The sequence below is a fragment of the Sciurus vulgaris genome, assembly GCF_902686455.1.
Source record: "Sciurus vulgaris genome assembly, chromosome: 8".
Taxonomy (NCBI): domain Eukaryota; kingdom Metazoa; phylum Chordata; class Mammalia; order Rodentia; family Sciuridae; genus Sciurus; species Sciurus vulgaris.
In genome coordinates, this window is record NC_136468.1 from 65975887 (window position 1) to 66002089 (window position 26203).

Genomic DNA, 26203 nt, shown 5'->3' on the forward strand with positions numbered 1-26203 from the left:
TTATGACACTGGTCAAATGGATAACACCATAATGTAACTTCAGTCTCCACAGTTCTAAGTGCTTGGTATATCTCCTTCACCTACCCCTCCATTACTCAATTTCAGCTACTGCCGAAGACCTGTTTTCCTGACCATATTGGAAGCTTTCCTGCAGAGAGGGATCATATCTTCTTAATCTCTGCCTCCCCAAAATATGAAGAAAAAGGCCTGTATCTCACAGAAAACATTTGTGTTGGACACCATGGTTTTCTAGCGGCCGGATTATCTCATTTGACTGTTGAGTCAAGGCCACTTGGGGGACATCAGGAATCTGTAACACTGTGTTACAGAGAAGGACAACAGAGAGGTGGAGTTGCTGGCCCCAGAGTCACAGTTGCTAGAAAGCAAGAAAGGAGGCCTTCTGACTTCTATTCTGACATTCTTTCCACCATGTCCCACCTGTGGAAGAATCTCAAAGAATGTTTGCTAAATGAAATAAGTACATGTGTGTAGTCTTTCACCTAGGGAGCAGACCGGCTTTACAAAACTACAGCTACTTCAATGCTGTAATGAACACAGATAAGATTTTGAGGTGACCTTGGCTTAAAGAAATCATGTTCTCTCCAGAGTCTCTTTTCCAACTTCAGGAAAAAAAAAAAAGACTTTTATATGAAAGGCAGATAAGTAAGCAGTAGAATACTTGGGCCACAAACTCTTTAAAAGCAAATTCATGTCAAGCAGCCAAATCATCTAGGGACTGAGTCATTTTTGACAACTGATTTCACCTCTCTAAGAATATTTTTGTTAGAAAGTCAGCATGGCTGAAATCTCATTATTAATGTGCTGTAACAGAAAACACTGTATCCATATTTACATTTCTTAGAAACCTAAGCAATACTGTTATTTTTCAAGATTCTCACAGAAAAGAACAAATCTGCAGAGCTCTTTTCAGAGAACATAAGAGTCAACAAATGCTATTTTTGTTTTGATACTATTAAGAAGTTTTAGTCATCTGCAGAAGGAGATGTAAATGAATCTGGCTCTTAGATATCATTGTCTTTTTATGTTCTTATAATCATAAAGGTATGTTCACTAGATTTGATAGAAAAAAGCCTGTTGATACTATGGGATTAAAAGTAGCATTTTAACTCAGTTGCTGTTTTTATAATATTAGAAATAACCATGATATTTTAGTGTATTTTATAAATTCTATACTTATTGGAAAAACAATCTGACAATGTAGAAGAAGCAGTTTTTTTTTTTTAAAGAAATTAAAGTTTACAATTCCATTATGTAATGAGCACTTAACATTTTGATATAAATACTTCTGGGAATGTTTTCTTGTGCTTACACAAAGATACAGACACATATACACTCAACTTTAATTCTGTAAAAAATAAGTAAGAGCTGGGATGGTGGCTCATGCCTGTAATCCCAGTGACTAGGGAGGCTATGGCAGGAGGATCACAAGTTCAAAGCCAGCCTCAGCAATGTATTGAGTCCCTAAGCAACTTAGCAAGACCCTTCTCAAAATAAAAAGTAAAAAGGGCTGGGGATGTGGCTCAGTAGTTAAGTGTGCTGGTTCAATCCCCGGCATTAAAAAAAAAAAAAAAAAAAAAAAAAAAAAAAAAGAATCATAGTGCATCTGCCTTTTTATTTTTTCAATGATTTCATGGCCATCTTCTATCGTCATTTTTACCAGATAAAGCCAATCTCCAAGTATGGAAATCTTGGAAAGTTGTTTCCTTTTTTTCATTGCTATAATCAATGCTTCTATAATATGCATCTTGTGTATCTCTGTGCACTTGTCCAATAATTTCTTAAGATAAATTTCAAGAATCAGAATTGCTTAGTCAAAGCAAATGCATGTTGTGAAAGTTGACACTCACTGCCAGGGCTGCTTCCAAAAGGATTGTAACAAGTTACGCTTATCAAGACCATTAAGAATGACCGAGGAGCCGATTCTTACCACCTGTCAATATTGAACACTGACAGTATTTTTCATTTTAACTACTTTATGCCTGTCTCTTAATTTTCATTTTCAATTATTAATAAAATTAAATGTCTATTTGTGTTTATTTTCTGTGTGTGTAAGCAGGTTTTTCACGTACTTTGTCCATTTTAAAAGATAGGGTTAAACTTTGTAATTGCTTTGCGATAGTTCTTCACAAAAAGAGGATGGATAGCCTGTCATATATGTTAAAAACATGCCCCCCCTCCAAATTTGTTGTAATATGTTATTTTCTTTTTTTTTTGTAATATGTTATTTTCAAGGAGGATTTTTTCCTTCCCCAAATACATGTTTAATTTTTTAAAAATTTATTTATTTATTTTCATTAACTTTTTTTGACAGTGATAAATATTATTTTTAAAAAATTCTTTTCACACATGTATATAGGGTAATAATGTCTGCCTCACAATCTACCATGCTTCCCCTTCCCACCCAGCCAATCCCTCCAAGTTTAAAATTTTTAAGCAGCAGAATTCTTATGGTGTTGTTTTATTGGTGTCTACTGAGATTGTCTCTGAGCCTAGTTCATAATCATTTTTTGCAAATGTCCAATGACATTTGAAAGGAATGTATATTTTTTATTTGTAAACTTTTAAAAAATAAACTTTGCCCGTTAATTACCTCTTTTCAGGTGTCTAGGTCTTCACTTATTTTTTTGTTTGCAATCTTGATCCATGGAGGACTAAAGCAAAATATTAAAATCACACTCTGAATTATGGAGGTCATAATTCTCCCTTTGTAATTCTAACAGTTTTGCATTGGTCCTTGCTCTATGGTGTGCAATATGTGGAGACCCCTGACTGGGCTTTTCCCCTGATGTTACCACCACTGTTGTGGTTACCAACCTCAGCTCCAGTGAGAAGGGTTCAGTGAGACCTGTGCTAAGCTCTGCTTCCCTCTGAACTCAACTCACTTTCCTCTAACATGGTTTCCTCCTTGTTTCCAAAAATGGAATGGTATTTCCTGCTGTGGGGTGCATCATTTCAATGTCAGAAGGAGAAAAAGAGTAAAACATGTTGACTTCACATGCCATATTCATACGATGAACTATTTATTAATATTCCTCTTAGTTTCTTGACTACCTTCTCTCAGCCAGTTTTTCATCTGTACTCATTATTTAAGTAAGAAATTTCCAGATATCACATTTATCTAATGACAACCTTTTTTAACCTATTTTATTCAATCTACAGCTTCAAACAAATTTTTAATTTCTCTACATAATGCATTTTGTCATGCACTTATTCAACACTTCAATTTAAAAAGTTTTTATGAATTTTTAAGTGGTCAGAACCATCTTTATTTATCTAATTAAGATTTCATGGTTACGTTGGCAATCAAAAATATTTTGTACTCCATGTGCTTTTTTAGCATCTGTTTTAGGTTCTTTTTTTTTAATACACTTTTGTCCCAAGCACCTGCTTTGTTTTGCTTATCTTTATCCTTCCTATATAAAGTAAGTTTATATTTTTCAACTTAATTTTCATCTTCTGCCAGTTTGGAAATTTGTACATAGTTCTTTAAGTAGGAATAGACAGCTTATGCTATCCAAACTCTGAGGCCAACAAAAAGTTAAAAAGTCAAGCTCTTTGTTAATTATTCAGTTTTTATAGAAAGCAGTCTTATTGCAAACAGAACTTAGACTGAAATTAGGCACTCAGTAGAAAATTTCTCTCAAAGATTAGATAACATTATGTGTGGGAAATAGAGGTTCCCTGGGAGGTGCAGCTCTTCATACACAAAGGCCATGACCACAAAGGAACATGTCCCTATCTAACCAGGTTATGAGCATCTATGGGGTGCTACTGCAGGATGGGTGTGTAAATGGGAGACTGTCAGAAGTCACAGAGAGTGGTTCCTCTACGCCTTCTTTAGGAGTCTAGAGTTCCATTCATAGTCCAGTCACCTGCCTGGGTCACCTATTCCCCCAAAATCTAGATGCCAGGATCTAATTTCAAAATTTTTTTCTTAAATTTAAAGTTTATAGAAATTTGTTGGTGACAAACTAGTTTTGAAGGTTGCTAAGTTTCACAGTTTACCCCAACTGCTGAACATTTCCTTAAAAAAATGCTAATGTGGGAGAGACAGGCAACCCTCTGCTGTGTGACAGGTAGAGGGGCAATAGTTACAAAGCACAGCCCAGGATGTGCCTCCAGAGAGAGGAGGGAGAGGAGGAGAAGGAAGGACAGAGAGGGCAAGTTGTCAGGTAGGAGACCTATGAATCAGAGGAAAAAAAGCATCTCAAAACTCTGGTGGTGGGTGAGAGATAGAGGTTTAATTTCACTTTATGCATATGGATTTCCAGTTTTGCCAGCACCATTTGTTGGACAGGCTATCTTTTCTCCATTGTATGTTTTTGACTCCTTTGTCCAGTTTGTGATAATGGTATTTATGTGGGTTTGTCTCTGTGTTTTCTTTTCTGTATCATTGGTCTGCCTGTCTATTTTGGTGCCAATACCATGTTGTTTTTCTTACTATTGCTCTGTAGTATAGTCTAAAGTATGGTACTGTGATATCTCCTGCTTTACTTTTTCTGCTCAGGATTGTTTTGGCTATTGGAGGTCTCTTATTCTTCCAGATGAAGTTCATGATTGCTTTTTCTATTTCTATGAGGAATGTCATTGGGATTTTAATTGGAATTGCACTGAATCTGCATAGTGCCTTTGATAGAATGGCCATTTTGACAATATAAATTCTTCCTATTCAAGAACATGGGAGATCTTTCCATCTTCTAAGGTTTTCTTCAATTTCTTTCTTTAGTGTTCTATAGTTTTCATTGCAGTTCTATAGTTTTCTTTTGTTAGATTGATTCCCAAGTATTTTATTATTTTTTTGAGGATATTGTGAATGGGGTGATTTTCCTAATTTCTCTTTCAGAGGATTCATCACTTATGAATAGAAATGCATTAGTGAAACAGGAGGTATCACAATACCAGACCTTTAAACTATACCACAGAGCAATAGTAACAAAAATGGCATGGTATTGACACCAAAATAGACAGGCAGACTGATGGTACAGAATAGAGGACACAGAGACAAACCCACATAAATACAGTTAACCTCAGTCTAGACAAAGGAGCCAAAAACATACAATGGAGAAAAGATAGCCTGTTCAACTAATGGTGCTGGGAAAACTGGAAATCCATAGGCAGTGAAATGAAATTAAACCTCTGTCTCTCACCCTGCACAAAACTCAATTCAAAATAGATCAAGAACTTAGGAATTATACCAGAGACCCTGCACCCAATAGAAGACAAAGTAGGCCAGAATCTTCATCATGTTGGCTTAGGATCAGACTTCCTTAACAAGACTCCCAAAGCACAAGAAATCAAAGCAAGAATCAATAAATGGATGGACTCAAACTAAAAAGCTTTTTTTCAGCAAAGATACAATCAATAATGTGAAAAGAGAGCCTACGGAGTGGGAGAAAATCTTTTCCACATGCACTTCAGATAGAACACTAATCTCCAAAATTTTTAAAGACCTTACAAAACCTGACACCAAAAATACTAACACCCCAATCAATAAGTGGGTCAAGGAACTGGACAGAAGAAGATATACAGGCCATTAATAAATATATGAAAAAGTATTCAACATTTCTAGTAATTAGAGAAATACAAATTAAAACAACTCTAAGAATTCATCTTATTCCAATTAGAATAGCTATTAACAAGGACACAAACAATTATAGATGTTGGTGTAGATGTGGGGAAAAAGGCATACTTTTACATTGCTGGTGGAGTTGTAAATTGGTGCAGCCACTCTGGAAAGCAGTGTGGAGATTCCTCAGAAAACTTGAAATGGACCCACCTTTAGACTCAGTTATCCCACTCCTTGGTTTATACCCAAAGGACTTAAAATTAGCATACTATAGTAACACAGCCACATCAATGTTTATAGCAGCTCAATTCACAATAGTTAGATTGTGGAACCAACCTAGATGCCCTTCAACAGATGAATGGATAAAGAAACTGCGGTATATATACACAATTGAATACTATTCAGCCATAAAGAACAATAAAATTATGGCATGTGCAGACAAATGGATAGAATTGGAGAATATCATGCTAAGTGAAACAAGACAAATCCAAAAAACCAAAGGCTGAATGTTTTCCCTGATAAGTGGATGATGATACATAAAGGGGGTGGAAGGGTTGGGGGTGAGAGGAGGATTAGGGGTGAGGGAGGAACTTTTGATTACATAGAGGGAAATGAGAGGGAGGGGGATATGAAAAATGGTGGAATGAGACAGACATCATTACCCTATGTACATGTATGATTACCTGAATGGTATGAATCTACATGGTGCATAACCATAGAAACGAAAAGATGTACCCCATTTGTGTACAATGAATCAAAATGCAGTCTGTAACAATAAAATAATAATAATAAAAAAAAAAACCTGGCGGTGCCTGCTGGTCTCTTTGTCAGGCAGGTGTTTGTGTTGTGTGTGTGTGTGTGTGTGTGTGTGTGTGTGTGTGTGTGTGCGCGCATGTGTGCAGACAAGGTATCAGGATCTCTTTTCGGCTGTAGTACTTCCTGATATTTATGAGGGGATGAAGGCAATCAATGAACTTCAGCTATTTCCAACTCATTCTACTTCTGTCCATGCCTTCAACTCATCTTCTGTCTCTGGCTATCCAGAACTTTTGGGATTCTGTTTTTCTCACATCATATCACGTTTTTTTGCATCATATCATCTCCAGAGTCACTATGGGTATAAGTGAAATTGCCTAATCCACATTTAATCCTCTATTGGTAGGATATGCCCTTTGAACACATTCTTGTATCCTTTCTATTTCTTCACCTTGCTACTCACTCCTTTTCAGAAAGCAACATATTGGTCCATGTAGTCAGGCCTGACAACCCTGGCTGAAAACATTTAGCATGGAGGGGAGAGTTAAGGAGAGAGAAAATGCATGAGGCGGCATTGAAATTCTCTTTTTTCCCCTTCTAACCATGTACAGCCATGTGCATTATTTAGAGAATATTTAAGCAGAGTTATTTTAAGAATTTTTTTAAGATCCTGATACTTTTAATTTTGGAAACTCCATCCCACATCACAGCAAATTATTAAAATGCACCTGTGTGCCACCATAAAGTACGAATATTCCTAGTTGCAAAAAATCTTCTAATGAATTTTCCAATTTTTTTGTAAATTTTATGTGGCTATAGGTAATGCCTTTAATATACATATGACTGTGATTTCTCAGCATACTCAGGACCAAAAATTATTTCCAAGATCATGATGTTTTATGAATATTAAGTTTAGTAATTAATGAAGTTGGCATAATGTTGTGTTTTGTAGATATTTAATTAAGATTCATTAACTCAAGTTTTTGCAAATTTCTTGTCCTATTTTGGAGACAGTACACATTTTCCTAGCTCTTGGACTTTTCCCAGACCCCTGGAAAGCTTGGAGGCTCCAGCATTGTGCCCAAAATGAGTAATGGAGGAGCTTTCTAGGCAGAGACACAGCTAGTGCAAAGGTGCTGGGGGAAGAAAGAGTTTGGCTTGCTGGAGAAGGAAGAATATGGCTGGGTTGACTTGGTGAGTGGTAGTGAGGCAGAGATGGAGACCTACAGAGGCTGACACAACCAGGTGACCCAAGGACAACCAAGGAGAGTTTTGTGACCATAGAAAATAATTGTCTCAGTCTACTGAATTTCTGTTTCAACAGTTCAGACATAACCACAGATCCAACCCAGCAAATGTAGATTTATTTTTTGCTATTGATTTGTTTAGCGGTTTGTTTTCTTATTTCTAAAGTCCTACTTAGTTACCTAGTCCAAAAGGAAGATTTTTAGGGAAATGAACTTTGAGAAATTAAAGATTTAAAAATCAACCCAGTAGACATCAACAGGACAAAGTGAGTCTTGGAATACAGCCATTATATCCTTTCCTTAGGCTGGTCCTGATCATCACTGTGTCCTCCGAAACAGATCAAGGGGTCCATCTCCTGATTCCAAGCTCCACGAGAGCACGTGCAGATGGCACTACTGACTTCCTAGCCAAGCTCCTTCTACTTCTATTACCCTCTGCCATCTATTCTCCACACAGCAACTGTCACTATTGTGTGTGTGTGTGTGTGTGTGTGTGTGTGTGTGTGTGTGTGTGGTGCTGGGGATTGAACCCAGGGCCTTGTGCTTACAAGGCAAGCACTCTACCAACTGAGCTATATCCCCAGCACAACTGTCACTATTTTTAAAAACATCAGATGACATCACTCCTTTGCTTCTCCTGCCTCTTCAGGCCCTTTCCTTGGCAATTCCCTCTGCCCGCCCACTCTACTTCCACACTATTGAGTCTCGTTGTGAACTCTAATGCCTCCCAGAGGGCTTCCCTGACCCTCTCATCTAAAACAGTCCCACTCTCCACTTCTGCCACCTAAAAGTCTACTTGGTTACCCTCATAGCATCAAAACTACCAGGAATATCATTAAGAATGGAGACTTGTTTCTTGTTTGTGGTGGTGCATGCCTGTAATTCCAGAGGCTTGGTAGGCAGGAGGATCCCAGGTTCAAATCCATCCTCATAAATTAGCAAGACCCTGTCTCAAAATAAAAAAAAAGGGGCTAGGGATGTGGCTCAGTGGTTAAGTCCCCCAAAGAGACTTGTTTACTGTTTGTATTGCCCTCCAGAATATGGTAGCTCCATAAGCAAAGGGCTTTTCTATCTTCACATCCTATACGGACTGCTATCCTTTCAGTACAAATAGTGCCCGTGAAGCTATCAATGAATAGTTGAATGTATAAATTAATCTATCAATAAATGAAAAATTTCCTGTAATGAGATTCTTATGGTAAAAAAGGTCTAATAAATAGGCTCTATTTTACAAAGTCACTTATACATCTATCTAGGGTTAAACTCAATAGCAATTTTATAGGGGCACTGAAAGCCTCAGCTACTGAGAATACTCTTCACAGCTGTTGAGAATAATAGGAAGTGACTTCAGTGTGTCACTCAACATATTTACCTTCTCTAGCGGCTAAACTTTCTAGACCAGTTAGTTGTTCACTATGAGGTGGCAGCTGAGGTGACTCTTGGGAGTTATCTCATCCCAACTGACTTCCTTCAGCAGAACAATTTTAGCTGTTTTGATGCTCTTTTTAAGAGTCTTTGTGAAAATAATCTAAGTTGCTAAAAAAAAAAAAACCTCAACTGAGAAAATTTCTATAAAAGTTATAGGTTGATGTTTAATCAAAGAAAAATCCTGAAGAAATTTATTTGGCTATTATTTTAATTCTATAAGTTGATTCAGTTTACAAAGGATTGTCTAATATTTTTCCTTTTAACCTGAGGAATCTCAAGTTTCAGCAAGGTACTAATCTGAATTCCCCTTTGTCCAAGTTTACCAACAATACAATCCTTACATTAGCCCCAAGAGAGTTCTTTGACAAGTTTCATAAAGACTACTAGAAGGGAATACAGATCTGTATGTGGTAAAGACTCTGCTTCACATATCCTCATTTAAAAAAAAAAATTAACCAAAATGTAGAAGAGGAACATATCATTTAAAATGTGTGGTCCAACAAATAATCCAATCGACAAATGGGCTAAGGAAATGAACAGACACTTCACAGAAGAAGATCTACAAGCAATCAACAAACATATGAAAAAATGTTCAACATCTCTAGTAATAAGAGAAATGCAAATCAAAACCACCCTAAGATTCCATCTCACCCCAATTAGAATGGTGATTATCAAAAATACAAGCAACAACAGGTGTTGGCGAGGATGTGGGGAGAAAGGTACACTCATACATTGCTGGTGGGGCTGCAAATTAGTGTAGCCACTCTGGAAAGCAGTGTGGAGATTCCTTAGAAAACTTGGAATGGACCCTCCATTTGACCCAGCTATCCCACTCCTTGGCCTATACCCAAAGGACTTAAAATCAACATACTACAGAGATACAGCCACATCAATGTTCATAGCTGCTCAATTCACCATAGCCAGATTGTGGAACCAACCTAGATGCCCTTCAATTGATGAGTGGACAAAGAAACTGTGGTATATATATATTCAATGGAATATTACTCAGCCATAAAGAATGATAAAATTATGGCATTTGCAGGCAAATGGATGAAATTGGAGAATATCATGCTAAGTGAGATAAGCCAGTCTCAAAAAACTAAAGGACGAATGATCTCGCTGATAAGTGGATGATGACACATAAGGGGGGGGTGGGAGGGGTTAGGGTCAGGGTTAGGGTTAGGGAGGGAGGCAAGAATGGAGGAAGAAAGGACTGTATAGAGGGAAAAGAGGGGTGGGAGGGGTGGGGGGAAAGGGAAAAAATAATAGAATGAATCAAACAACATTACCATATGTAAATTTATGATTATACAAATGGTGTGCCTTTGACCCATGTGCAGACGGACAGACAACATGTGTCCCATTTGTTTACAATAAAAATAAAAGGAATGCATAATAAAGAAGTGGCAAAGAATTAAAAAAAAAATGTGTGGTCCACCTGGGTGTGGTCTGTAATCCTAGCAGGAAGATCGCACGTTTTAGGCCAGCCTCAGCAACTTAGTCTCAAAATAAAAAAAATATATATATATAAAGGGCTGGGGATATAGCTTAGTGTAGAGGATCCCTGGGTTCAATCTCTAGTACTGAAAAAAAAAAAAACAAATTGAATAAAAAATGTGCGGCCAGCTGCTTGTTAAATGTGTGACAGATTCCAGTGTGGGTCTGAGTGTCCCTGCAGATGCACCTGAAGTCTGTGTAGACATGAGCTCTCATGGAGATTAGGCCAGTCTGGAATCTTGTTGGGTTAGTCATCACTGTACATCATTGCTGTTTCCTGATGGCCCTTAAAACCTAGAAGTACCTTAACAACAACTTAATAGCCTCTTGTATATAGCTTAAAAATTCACCCATCATTCAAATCTGTTATAACACAAATTTATTGATTTTCTTCCATCATTAATAGATCTACAGTACAATTTTCTAGCTCTTATGACAAATGAACTGTCCTTAATTTATATTCTGAGATAAACAGGCACTTAGCATGCTTTTTAGTCTGAGATTTTTGCCTGGGAAACTCCTGCTTCTCATAAAATACATAAGCAATTTTTATCTGGTCCATGATCTTAGATACCCCACTGACATAAGAACACATATTTTTTGAATGTCAGGAATACACGGTATTTGTCAGTTCCCTCTGACTTGGGCTACCCATCCTGAAGCTCTTCTCTTTGTCTTTTATCTTTGGTTTCCTATATCTAGGGATGAACATACCACCTCTGGCTGGTGTGAAAAGCTAGGCTTCAAAAAGCATCCATCCCAGCATCACACACACCCCGTGCTACCTGTTTTCCCATCACATCTTTTGTCATTCACAGCAAATTTCACTTCTTACACGTTGCTTTTACTTTCTCTCTCCTTTCATTACTTTAGAAAATTTTTCTTTCTAAAAAGTGAATCTAACATAACGAGTGCTAGTGATTTACTTGTGTAAAGAAAAAAAGAAAGCTTTAATTAGCAATAAATAAAACATTAGACATAAAAAATGAATACCTTTAATGTCCATGAAGTTCCCAGGAGTTTCTTTTAATGTCTCTGCAAGTTTCACCTACAACTAAATCTCTTTTTAATTAAATCTGCTTTTCCTCAAGCACCAATGATAAGCAAAAACTATAGCTCTTCTAATCCCATCTTAATATTTACTTTAATCGTTAATAGGTTCAAAGTACTTTTTTGTACCTTTGTAGTACAAATAAACTATGTTTAAGTTACATTGTAAGAAAAGTAGCCTTTTAGTATACTTTATGTGTGGGATTTCATGGTAACCTAAGAGCCCACCATTCACAAAATCCTGTCTATGCTAACATAGTCAGTGTTATTGGAATGTAATCCACCTATACAGAAGTGATGATTGGTATTTAAATAGAAAAATACGACAAAAATAAGTATAGCCACTGTGATCTTTCTTTTGCACCAACCAAATCTACTTTATATAAGAAAAAGCTTACTTAACGTTTCTATTTTGATCTCCTTAAATTTTAGAGGCATGTTCTTTTGCATTATTCAAGTAAAATATTGTTTACTAGCCTTTAAAATTCGAGAAAGTTTCTCATAATGTGAACCTACATATGCAACACTACAGATACCAATTTTTTCTCCTTCAGCCAGACAGAGAAGGAAGTAGAAAAGACACAGTAGGTACTTTCTATCTGTGACCTCACCTAAACTTTACAAAAATCTTGGAAACAGAAACTATTGCCGTCATTTTACAGGTGGGAAGCTCTGGTTCAGAGAAACTAAATACATTTCTCTCAACTTCTGATGTTATTGTTTTGATATTGGGACATGTTTGGTAACTTCAAAATGAAACCATTAAAATGTCATCTTCTAGACATTCCAAAAAGAGTGTATGTGACAGTGCTTTTCTCTCTATGATGAACTCCTATCCTGTTATTAGTGGCTGGCAATGGAGAGAATCAGGTAGAGGGCTGAGGTTAGAGCTGGAATGAGGGCAAGAGATGCCATCTGGTAATGGGAAGGCACATCATGAAGAGTAGGAACTAAAAGTCAGGCATGTCTGTTGTACCTTATTAACTAATTAGACTCAGGTATTTCCTATTTTGATAGAGTTGCTTTGATACAATCTTCTTAAAATAGCTTGATCAAAATACACTTCTCAAAATTCCTCATTGGTTAAAATTGGCCTGTTTTGATTCTCCAAGCTTCTAAGTGGCAGTGCCTGAATTTGAACTCAAACCTATGGCTTCAAAGCCCAAGCTTATGCTACACCACAACCCTGAAATCAATTGCCAATTCTAATACACTTGTCACCTCAAAATGCACACATTTAAAACCAAAGCTATACATGACAGCAACATCCTTCACACCTGTTGTACCTGGCTAATTTATTAGATAGGAGGAAGAGACCCTAATGTATTTTGGTATGAGCACTAACAGTATTAGTCAGAAATAATCTTTAACAAACTTCCATCAAAAGCATTCCCTGAGGGATCTTAAAATATATGTAAGAGATTTTAAAATTTTTTTAAACCTGAAGCAGACAGAAGTTCTGATTTCAGGCACTGTGTATAGAGGAAAGAAAAGTACTACTTAAGAAATAAAAGCAATTCATTTCTTTACGGGGAAAAAAAAACTGTGCTGTAGGATGACAAGCTGTAAAGTGATTTACAGCATATTGACTGCAGTTCTTCTAATGAAAAAGCAATTGTCCAAGTATTCCCTGGAGAATGCTCTCGGTAACAACAATCCATGCTCATGGAAAGTCATGAGTTAGAAAATGAGAACCAAATGAACTCGCAGCTGGGAAGAGCCCATGATAATTAATTTAATACCAGCCATTTGGTACAGACCATGTCTACATGTCCCTCAAGAGAAACAAGGTCACTGGAGGGCAGAGGTCACGTATTTAAATACGTTTAAAGAATTTTTACTTAATAAAATAACATGCTTCAAAGATTTTATATAAAAAAACAGATTTTTTTAAGATGAGGAGGTTATCATAAACAGTTGGTTAGTATCATCCCTTGAATTTCAGTATTGGACATGTGTTTCTGAAAAACATCACCCAAGTGACTACACATTGAATTTTGGACAATACATTCTTCGACAGCAGCAGAAAGAAAGTAGTGTCATTAAAAGGGGTTTTATTCTGACTCACTGGCTAAGAAAATGGGAACAGTTTGAGATCTTCCATGTTGTTTCATTTAAATGAACACTAAGCATGTTTCATGTCCTTATTAAAATGGTTACTGTGTTTTTCTAGTCTCATTATCACTGCTAGAGTCTCCCCTCTGTCGTTTCACGAACAAGACAACTCCTTTTTGTTTCAGAGAAGATCAGAAAGTCAAACCTGATTGCTCACATGTTGTTGTTAATAAAATTCCTATGGTGCTGCTCAAGGTGCCCATGGGGATTGTACAATTATTTATATTTTCTCATGGTTTTCTATAATTACTGTGATTGTACTTTCACAAACTAAATGTATCTCCACCAATTAAAGCAGTGGTGGGTTAAGAATATTCATCAGACTTGTGTGAAAGGATATTGTTCTTAGGGTTTTGATCACAGCACAGAAATTAAACTGCTGTTATCATGCATTCAACCCAAGTGTTAAATTAAAATGCTCAGCAACTTTGGAGTTTATTTGAGCAGATGTTAACTATTTATGAAAATAAACATGATACAGGACTTGCATTCATGATAGGACTCTTTGTTGTATTAAAAGTGCTTCCAAATAAAACCCCTAATACACAAACTTATGGAATATGTTTTAAGGTATGTGACCAATTTGAATTACTGTTAATTCAGGTCAATTTAAATTTTTATAAGCATAATATTCTAATAAACTGCATTTGGGGCTTATATATTTATATTTTTCTATGTGTTTCACATCTTAATTTCCATTGAGGCAAGAGGATGAAGGAAGAGCATCCATAAAAACAAGCATCTGATGCTATGGAATTGGAAACATAAAAGATAACCTTTCCTACTTTGAATAGAAATTTCATTCTGTCTTGTCTGATGTGCTTGCAGCAAAAGTGACCAGCTGTAGTTCCATTCCATTAGCTGTCATTTCGATGCTAGAATTTTAGCCTGCTGTGTGTGAGATGTGACTGTACATGCACAATTCCCATCAAAGGTAATTTTCTGTGCAATCGTGTGTAAAATTTACCTCTAATTATGATAAGGTCACTGATGGGTCATTTATGATATACTCTCTGGAGACAATGGTGGTGAATAGCTTTCAGCATGATTCATCCAGAGGAATTAAATTGGGCTGCCCATGACTCAAAAGAAAAGAAAAATCTCTAGGAAAATTATTCCCCAATCAGGATTATAGTTCTAAAGGAAACTAGAGTTGGGTAGTATGTATAGTGGGGAAGGTTGTGGATTTGGGAATCATGCAGACCTGAGCATTAATCCAGGATCTCTGGGCCTAGAAGACTCTACATGAACTGGCCTCTGAAATTTCATGAATTCCCTCCTGGACATTTTATACCTGGGCTCCAGCACCACTGGTCCCTTTCTTGGTCCTTGAATAGGCCATGGTTATTCTTGTTTGGTGGTCTTTGTATCACATTTTTCTTAGTGGGAATTCTCTTCCTCCAGATCCCCACATGCCTAGAACCTCCTTATTTTTCACTTTTCAATATGTAGAATGTATCATTTCCACCGTCTGAACTATCCAAAGGTCGTCTTCTCTGTGAGGCATGTTGAAGTTCCCTACGTCACATAGCCAGCTCCCATCCCAGTTAATCAGTGTTGTATCATCTGGCTGATGTTAACGAAAACTAGTCACAGTTGAAAATATTTACTTACTATTTGTTGTATAATTAAATTTCAATGTGACCATGGGGGAATTGAAAAATAAATGGTATTCCCTTTTTTTTAATTGTAAACAAATGGTATACATGTTGTTTCTCTGTTTGTACATGGAGTAAAGGCATACACCATTTGTGTAATCATAAATTTACATAGGGTAATGTTGTTTGATTCATTCTGTTATTTTTCCCTTCCCCCCCACCCCTCCCACCCCTTTTCCCTCTATACAGTCCTTCCTTCTTCCATTCTTGCCACCCTCCCTAACCCTAAACCTAAACCTAACCCTAACCCTTACACTAACCCCTCCCACCCCCCATTATGTGTCATCATCCGCTTATCAGGGAGATCATTCTTCCTTTAATAGGCTATCCCACAATCTTGAAACCCCACTGGCATTAACTATATGAGTCACTGGTTCAATATTTCTTGATAAAAAGGACATTTCAGTTAATAAATCAGGGCTGAAAAAAATCTTCTTGAACTTTGTATAAGACAGCAGGAAAATGAAATTATTTATGAGAAATTTTGTTAAAATAGTCATAGAGTGATTTCATGTTTCACCATGATCATCATGGGCCTCCACCAAGGGAGAATATGGTAGTCACTTTTAGTATTAGTACTTTTTTTTTTTCTTTTTTCTTTCTTTCTTTTTCTTTTTCTTCTTTTGCTACTGGGGATTGAACCCAGGGGCATTTAACCACTGAACCACATCCCCAGCCCTTTTTATTTATTTATTTTTATTTTATTATTTTTTAAATTTTTTACTTTTCATTGTAGATGAACACATTTATTTATTTTTATGCAGTGCTGAGGATTGAACCCAGTACTTCACATGTGCTAGGCAAGCACTCTACCATTGAGCTACAACTGCAGTCCCCCCAGCCCTTTTTATTTTGAGACATGGTTTTGCTAAGTTGCTGAGGCTGGCCTTGAACTTGTGGGTCCTCCTGTCTCAGCCTCCTGAGTTGTTGGGGTTATAAGCAGGTGCCACAATGTCTGGCTCATTATTAGCACTTATTGAAGAGAGTTTTATATGTAATTGTGGGAAATAAAAATTTGAGATAAAGGAAGATGAAATTTTCATATTTATTTAAATCTATTTTGTTTTCAGTCCTCCTCTGAAGACATTTTACCTGCAGGCATAATATTAACTTTCTAAGTGATTCAGTAAATATTTGTTGACAAATGACTAAATGCTGAATGGACTGGAAGATCATTCTTATGTTCCAATCCCTAATGTAAATTGTAACAATAAAATGATGAAATCCTTACCAAAGGGTCCAGTCATGGCCACAGTATGGCTGAACATTTCCAAGGTAGAATCCTAGAGATTGAGTGACTTCCACAAGATTGGTAAAATCAAGACTAATGCTGTTGAATAGAACTGATGTCATGATAATTTCATCAATAGCCCACACATCTTCCCCCCGGGAAGAATGATATGGTTGCCACCATCTGAATTGAATTCCAAACTGTCTTGCATCATCTGGTAATTCTACGGAGATTATTCTAAAGAGAGAAAAAATAAAGGTATAAATTCAAATTACTTCGTTGTCTTAATATATAAATATATACAGCAGGATAGTTTTATCCCCCTGTAGTATAGTATTAAGAATGGTTCTATTACAAATATTCTTTTGAGATGTCCAATTTCTTGTCTGACTCTAACTTTTTAAAACCCATTCACAAAGGTGACCGTGCTCTCATTCATCTGCTCTCAAAAAAGCAAACTCAATACAACACAGTGGTCAAAGTGGCAGGATTCATGGGAGTTTGGTGAAGGATCTTAGGCAGCTTGTTACATATTTACAGTTTGGGACTGGACCCATGGCACTTCCTCATTCCCCTGAGTTTAGCAAAGTGCATGTAGGTCACTTGCTGTGTCATGGCAGCTATGACAACGAACCTATATCTGACAAATGGGGAAGAAAATTAAGAATAATATCTAATTTCCAGAAGCAATTATTGTACACAGCAGCAGGAACCATACATTAATTGCCACAGCAATGACATCTGCTTGAAAGCTCCATAAATCACAGTACCATGCTGCTCACATCCACACACAGGTGAGATGTGAAACAAACAGCAAATGGAACATTTGTCTCCATCAATGTACAATTAAACTCCAGGAGAGGTGCTTGCAGTAAATGCATGCTGCAGGGACTGTAATCCCCCTCTTTCCCCTCCCCACCGCTTAGCAAAAAGAAAAACTTCCTAAGACAAGTGACTAGTTGAGATAACTTAGAAATAAACTGTTTAAAAACTTCAATGTCCAAGGCAGAATTTATTGAGAAATTAGATTGATTTTCATATCTTCATTGTGTAAAAAAACCATGTTAAATGACATGTATAAGAATGTAATTTCTTATATATTGAAACTTATTAAAATAATATCTACTTTTTTCCTTTAAATAATTTGTACATGGATATATAGGACAGAAGAACATGACTGGCTCCATTGGTTGTACAAAAACTGGTTAAAAAAAAAAAGTCTGGTAAGACCTTTTACTGCATGAGCAAACACATGTTTTAATAATGGAAAATCAATATGCAAATACAGAAATATAAATTTTAAAACACTTCTTAAACTATAAAGACATAGCAAAATACATTTGTGACATGTAAAAACTTTCCTTAATCTGCTGAATTTTTTTTACTAATGGAATTTATTAGAGTAAAACTAAGGTAAATTAATTTTCATTTTATTATAAAAATATTTTTATTAGGTACATGTATTTATTCATAATAACATAAAAGCTAAATAAAATTATTGTTATATTTAAACTGCTTCAATAATGAAAACATCAGGTATTGACAATAATTTAATTTACTTAGCCCTATTACTAGATAATTTTCTTTTTGGTAATAATTTTTAAAGTAGCTAATATTCTTTCTTATGAAAATGAATATAATGTTAAAAAAATAACAACTGAACATAGATTTTCCAGGCAAATTTTAGCAGTAATTAAAGTGATCAAGTTAAGACTCTTCATCTACAATCAGACTCTTGGGTTAGAGCCCTCATTCTGAAACCTAATTATTGGTGACTTTGCAACCACAGGAGAGATACTTCCATATGCTTTGCATCTTCCTATGTGAAACTGGTATAATAATATCCTTAAAGCAAGGGTCAGAGATTTTCTTGCCTGTTTTTCACTCTTATGTTTTAGTACTTTGTGCAGTACCTGGCACATAATATGGATTTCACAAGTTCTTGGTGAACAACGTGTTTACCAGTATCCCTGACAGAGATGCAAGGCCAGAGGCATGAGAAGGTTAAAAATTATTTTTAGGTTAAGCAGATTTTAAGTGACAATGACAGGATTTGAACCTAAGCAGCTTGGCTCTAGAGCCTTGCTCCTACCCGCTAGGTCACACCTTGGGGTGAAGTGGGAGTTGGCTGATTTCACTACTCTTACATATCCTGGTGACTGGTTAAAACAGTTGTGGGACCATTTGATTAGAATATGACTAGATGAGAACCCAGAGTCTTAGTTCAATTCTCTGTCTCAATCGCTCCCTTGCGGGCAGGGAAGAAGCTCATGAGTTTCTTTTAAAAAATGTTTGATAATTATATGTATTATGTAACTGGGTGACATGATGAAACTAGGAGATCAAATACAATAATCAAGATATAAAAATAAACTATGATTTGATTTTATAACAACTTTGGAATATAAGACCCCCATAATTAAGAAAATCTAGAAAAATTTTAATCTTAACAGCAATATTTTACATTAGTAAAAGTACTGATTAGTTGGTGAGATATTCTAGTCAGTTTGAATTAAAAGACTAACTTTGATATATTACTTGATTTTAAATTTTATAAATAACATGCAGATAAGGTTCTTTTATTTGCTGAATCCTAGCCAAGCAAATTATTTGAAATTGTCTAGGAGTAACAGTGGTTAGCCAGCTAGCATATCTAATTTATGGATCACACTTCATTTTCAAACAATTATGGCATAAAGGAAAAAATATGGAACTCACAGCAATTACAGGCAGCAGTTTATACTGAAGAAAATACAGCAAATGAATAAAGGCATAAAGATATATTCAACTCTCCTATGAAGAATCTCCACAGTTTGCATTATTTATCATATGGAATATAATTTAGTATCTAGAATATATCAAATTCCACTTCTGCCATATCAACTTTTATTAATAGTTGTAAGAGAGAAGGGGTGGGAGGAAGAGTCTCATGGATAGAGGTACATATATATAGAAAATGAAAGTGTACTGCTACCACTACCACACTCTCCTTTTTAAAAAATCTCTTCTGTGATCATAATCTTTCAAGCTCTGCACATACCTAATATTGAAAAGCCCCCTTGATTCTGCTTGGAAGAAAAATGTTGCTGTCAAATGGCAGGCAAGATTAAACATACCTTTGCAATAGCACATTAAATGTGTAATTATTTTTCATATCAACAAAGATTAATTAAATTTCATGATATAGATTGATTACTGAATTTTGCAGCTGTCCATCCTTGTCAGAAAAAATTGGGCTTTAGGCCAAGTTAACTTAGGATTGTGATATTTTCTTCATGTTTTCATCATCACCTTAATTCTTCTTTAATTTTCTTTTAATGTTTATTATGGAGAGTCTATAAAGTGTTTTTAGGATTCATGTATCTTTACTGAGTGAGAAAAATAAATTAAGGCTTAAATTTTTATACACACATGGAAAATACCCAACACATCTGGTGCATTCTTAAAATTTTATAATGTATAAAATTTAAGTCATAATAGTTGTTAATTACTCTGTTATGTGCTACTTCATTTTTTTATGAAAATAAAAGTACTCATGTATTTGCAAATATTTAAATGTAGGGGTGGACCTAGGCAAAAATTGTAAAATTTATGTCAGTGGCTTTCTCCCACTTCTTGACCTCTTTCTTTTCCCATGAAGCCAATGCAAATCTGAATAAAGAAAGCCCTCCATCTTCTCATCTCCCATGATTAAAAGGTTCTTCCAGAAAGGGAACTGGTGTTTATCCAGCAGCCAGGTGGCTGCCAACATTAGTTATTTACATGCGACTGTGAGTGTCAACCACGGTGTTCACTGCTTCTAGTGATATTTTAACTTAATACCTTAATTTTGAGATTTCTCATCCTCTTCCCTTGCTCTTTTAAAAGGAACGTCAGTAAGCCTCTCAATTAGTGTTCTTGCAGGGGAGAGAATCTTTCAAATATGTATGAAATTTATTACTAATGGTGGTTACGACTCTGCTAACATTGAAGGATGACTTTCCTTCAAGCAAAACTTAAATCCAACAATTGTGTCCATAGGTCATGAAATATAAAGGAAAACAGAAGAAGCCTAAAGAAAGGGCTTTAATTATATCCTCACACCCAACGTTTGCTAGGGACTTTACAACATGCTAGAAAAGTTCTTTGTACTCATTACTTAATTACATGGCATGCAAAATTTAGAAGCATATTGGTTATCAGATTTTATTAATTATTATGTCATAATTTATTATAAAATTAATAAACATTTGTTAAACAGTATTTATAATTTAATGCCATATTAAAATAATATCCAATAATTTACATTATAGTTGAATAAGGAAGATGGTGCCAACCATTTTTCTTCCCTGAACAATAAATACTTCCCTTAGATACACATTTCAAAATGAGAATAATTTTCTCCAAATTATCAGAAATCAGTTGGACAAAAAGATTAGAAGAATGTGTCTCGCTAGTGTTTTATTACAAGACCCACCAATCTTCAATCTCTCCATCTCTCAATAGAAAAAAGGATCTGGAATCTTAAACTGTTTAAATTATGATTGCCTCAGGAAGGAGATACCACATTTTTCCAAATGCCTTTCAACATACCTGGGCTCATGGTAGTTGAGATATGAATAGTGCTCCAAGAGTTTCCAAGTTATCCCATTATCATAAGAATAATGCAATAAAACACCTTCACCAGGCTGGTCCGGGGCTCTGCATGTGCTCAGAACAGACTTGCTTCCCAATCTCAATGTGAACTGGAGAAACCTAGATATGAATTACCTATGATTAGCGGATGTATAAACATTTTTACCCATAATGTTCATTTTGGTTTTTAAAGAATTTCAGACAAATTTAAATGAACTACCTGCAAGGTGTAGGTTTCCACTTATCCCTCTGTTATAAAATGTAAGTAATGTCACTGTGAGATGTATAAATATGTGTAGATGAGATCAATGTGCATATTTTAAATACAGATAAATCCATAAAAGTATAACTGTATGCTCACACATATTTGTATACTGTGTACTAATGTACATAGTTAAAATGCCAATCACTCTTTTACTGCATTATTTATTAGGCACTGGGGGAAGGGAAGATGTGGAGGAAATCTAATCAGCCTCTGCAAGCTGTCAAATAAATAAAACTACATGAATAATTAACTAGCCTTTGGCTTAAGAACACAGTTTTGATTCGAACATCTCATATTTAAAAAAATCTAGTCAGTCATTAGTATCTCAAAATCATTGATAAGCCCTCTAATTTATTAAAAACTGGAACAAATTAACTCTAAATAAATTGTAAGCTCCTTTCCCTCCTGGTTAAAACATTGGAAGACGGATATGTTGGCAAAAAAGAAAAAAGGATGTAAGTTGAAAGAGATGTAAATTCAATATTAGCATCTGGTTTCTGCATTATTCCAGCCCTCCTTCACTCACCTGGATTGGGAGCTGTCCAGGAAGGATGTAATTAACTGGCGCCTTCCATCTTTGTTGAAAACCAGGGCTTTACCACTAGCTAGGACGCCACAGCCAAAGCTGACTTCAGCACCACGGATAGAGTAAAAGTTATGGTAGGAGGAGAGCCTGGAACTGCCAAAACTTTCAGAAATAAACATTGGGAATGTCTGGGATGCCATCTCACAAGCTGGGCCAGAAAACCCGGGATCACACCTGAAAGAAATACGGTGTAAAATTAAATCTTAAACTGTTGATTCTTTCAGAGAATCTTCATTCTACTTTGGGGAAGAGGGAGTCCAGAGGCTGGCATTTGATTGAATGGCAAATGAAGCTCATTAGTCTCTGGAGAATACCGAATCTGAAAACTTGATAAGAACTGATTGATTGTAAATATTCCAGAAGAATATAGTCTTCGCAAAGTACTGCTGTAATAAGCGTATGATTAAAATAATAATTCAGTACTCAACTTCAATCAGTGCCCTGGTTTATCTAAAATGCATCTACGGTCTGCATATTTACAACTTAAAATCTTTGTAAAGATACATACATATAACTAATTAGAACAAATTAAAACATTAAATGAAAAAAGATATATATGTAGACTTATAATGCTCATTAAATTTATAAAAAAAATAATATAAATAAAATATTTCTAATACGATACCTAGAACAAGTTTCCTTTAAGGACAAATGCAAAAGACATATTATAATAGGAATTATTGTAAATATTTAGAAATGATTGAAAAATAAATCTATTTTTAACCATTTCAGACATAGATTGATATTATAAAGAGAATGTGCACACCCTTGACTTAGAAGTCCCTTGCAGAACTGTGCTGCCTCTCTGTGGGCTCCCAAATTAGGGGTGCTTCAAGAAAAAGAAAATTATCTCCCCTCTCACCCTCAATAACTTGCTTGTGCTAGGAGAATGTGCTGTATTTTTGTTAACTGAGTAGAATATATATGGAGTTCTCTGAGTCTTCTTCAGTGAGTAAAACCTCATCACAGATGGATCAATAATTGAATATCAGAAACTCCTTATATTTTAAAGAGTTTACTCATCAGGAATTAATTCCAAATTCTTTTTTTTTTTTAAAGTATTTTTAATTTTTGGGTACTGGGGATTGAGCCCAAGAGTGCTGTACCACTAAACTACATCCCCAGTCATTTTTAATTTTTATTTTGAGATGGGGTCTCACTAAGTTACTTAGGGCCTTGCTAAGTTGCTGAGACTGGCCTCAAACTTCTGATCCTCTTGTCTCGGCCTCCTGAGTCTCTGGAACAGAACAAGTTCTTTATTTTTACTGCACTATGTCTTTCTCACAACACAATGTTACCAATTATAAAATGAAATTCGTGTCTTTAGGGGTAGAGGATTCTCATGGAAGCATTCAAACTTCCTTTAGTCTAAAACAAACCTTTTGTAAAGCAAGTGCACCAATGAAGTGATAACTGTGGTATGATTCAGAGGCTACTTCTCTAGCAGGTCTAACTGAAACTGGGGTCCACATTGGCTTCCCACAGGGTCCAGGTAAAATGGGAATGTGCAGAAATCAAATGCCAAATTTTATATGTGTATTGGATTTTCATTAGATTTTCAAAGAATAAAATGCCAAGAACTACTGCAGCATTAAGTTTGTGGGATGTCTTGACATCTTGACAGCATTGAGGAAGGGGTTGGAAAGCAAAACAATATATGCTGAACATGTAAATGAGCTTCAAACAGTTATTCTTTTTCACTTGTAATCTCATGGACATAATCTGACTCTGTATAAATAATCAAGTAGTTTCCAAAAAGGAAAAAAATATCTGCTGAATTGGCCACATTTTAAAGTCAGGAAACTGAATGTGTCTTACCATGACAATAAATTGGAATTTGTGCTCCCAAACCAGACTATCTATTGCCAGAGTATCTATTTCAGGGTAAATGGATTTTTATGTGCCTTAAATGTGTCTTCTTAGGGCTAGTGATTGGGAGAAATTGGTGACTACGTAAGATGAAGCACATTGGAGTCAGTTCCTATTTAGGGATTCTGATAGTCTACTTTTAATAAAAGATTATGCAGTTGGGAAAGAATGCAGATAAGGATTCCACTTGTATTTTAAAATTAAAACAAATGAGCAAAAAAAAAAAAAACACCTTTGTAGCTGTTATTTTCCAGAACAGTAAGGCAGCATACACGAGATTTCAGCAATGACCTGAGGCTCTCTGACTCCAAATATGTCCCTGCTGGTTCATCTACTCACCCTTAAATGTGGCATTATATTCACTCTGTATGTCAGGAAAAAAGCCCCCGCTGTTGAGATACATGGATAACACTTGAGAAGGCAGGATTTCCAGTGCTGTTTCTCCCCATAAAATAGTCTCTCTAAGAGGGTTAGGCTCTCAGGTTAGTGAATTGTCAATTTAGAAACCCAGGCCTGGGATTGCAGACAGGCAGGAAAGTGTTGGGGAGCAGAAGAGGGTGGGATTCTGGTAGCAGTTAACAGTAATAATGAGGGGAGCACAGTGTGGAGAAAAACAGCTGCAGAGACCCCAAATTCAAGGATCTGCTTAATGGAAATAAGTGGTATTGAATATAATATTTTCTCTTTCAATTTTGCTCAAACTCAATAAGGCATATATTTCTGGAAAAAGAGGCAGTGGTCAAATGTTTAGCCCAGCCACAAATGTGGAAAGCCAATGAATGTTACAGAAAGCTTGTCAGAATAGGGAAAAAGCTCAATTTCCAACTGGTGAAAATATTTTGTAAAATTTCAGAACAAGGAAAGGTTATGATTATTCCAGGTAACATAATGGTGTCAAAAAGAATAATATCCAAAAACACAAAACTACCACTTGAATTTATTTCTTGTTAATTTTATTTGAACTGCATTAAACAAGTGGATGTCCAGCTCTGGATTATGGATGAAGATATGATTTGAAGAAAACATCAGTCAATGTTTCATAGATCTAATAAGGCAATGTTTGGGGCGGGAGCTGGTAGCTTTATTTTAAAGCATGGAGATTTGTATTCTGTTTTGAAATGGAAACAGAAACTTTTCATTTTTTTACATACTTTACAAAACATTTTCATGTGCAGAGTGATTTTTTTGCTAATTAAATTCATCAAAACATAGTTTAAAAAGTTAACCGGCACTCTAATCTCAGTGATTACAAGTGTTTGCCTCATGCATATAATTTCCAAGTGATCGGGTTCAAAGTCCTTTTTAAGTTCTCTAGTATTAACTACCAATTAATTAATTATTCTTTATGTTTGAGGGTATTTAACTTATCTATATGATAAAGTTGGCCTGTGTTTCTGGTATTCCTGGGATATTTTATAATTAAATATTAATATGAGAATGACATAATGAATGTAAACTTGCTATGAACATAGCACAATTTACTAGTGATGATTAAATTGTATAGTGTTTAATTTAAGACTTCAAAATCAGCATCACTGTTCTAGAAAATACTTAATAATCATTTTGAAGACCCAAATGATTTTCAGAAGTATATAAGATTATGAAGTTATATTTAAAGATGATGTATTTTCCTATCAGATCTGCTAAATTTGGCCCAGTCCTATTTGTTTTAGCACTGACTCTATGGATCATTACTAATTTTTATCTTTACTGAAACATTTCCAAAGTGTGCTAGGAATCAAAATATGACTCATGAACACTAGAACAAGATTATGAAGAGGAATATAACTAAAGATAGGAAAGAGAGCCATTAAGTTATGATGAATTCTAATTTGTTCACAGATTTACATGAGATATGCTAAATCTGTTCACAATTTAACCTCGTATAAATTTATTAAATTTAACTTACAAAATACATTAAAATTTCACTTAAATTTTATTGGGAGTATCCTATTTTTGGTTTTAAAAATACCTCAAAAGCCAACAAAAGGATATTAACACAAATGAAAATGACTCTGCCTTTGATACATAAAGTATACAAAAACGGAGAAGCATGCATATTATTTTCAAATGCTTACTTGCAACCATGTCGAGTACACTGTCCTCTGCCAGAACAGAATTTGAGACACGATGGACCAATATAAACTGCAGGGAAAAAGGAACCATGTAAAAGACAGCAACATAACTGGGAAAACCAAGAGCACCAACAGTACAATTCTGAGAAGCAAGACCCATGAAATATGGCCCATTCCCTATATGTTTGGTAATAGGAATCCATGGTGACATATGGAGTGCTAAGC

At 35.5% G+C, this 26203-nt stretch overlaps 1 protein-coding gene across 3 annotated transcripts in view; it reads right to left on the reverse strand.

Moving 5' to 3' along the window:
- RELN (reelin) overlaps positions 1-26203 on the reverse strand; it is a 472616-nt gene that overhangs the window by 121362 nt on the left and 325051 nt on the right. For all 3 annotated transcript variants that reach the window (XM_079149959.1, XM_079149958.1, XM_079149957.1), the window contains exons 17-20: positions 25982-26048; positions 21975-22208; positions 21142-21303; positions 16570-16806 (exon numbers count right to left, since the gene is read on the reverse strand). In XM_079149959.1, coding sequence (XP_079006085.1) covers positions 16570-16806; positions 21142-21303; positions 21975-22208; positions 25982-26048 — 700 coding nt within the window. The remainder of the gene's footprint in view (positions 1-16569; positions 16807-21141; positions 21304-21974; positions 22209-25981; positions 26049-26203) is intronic.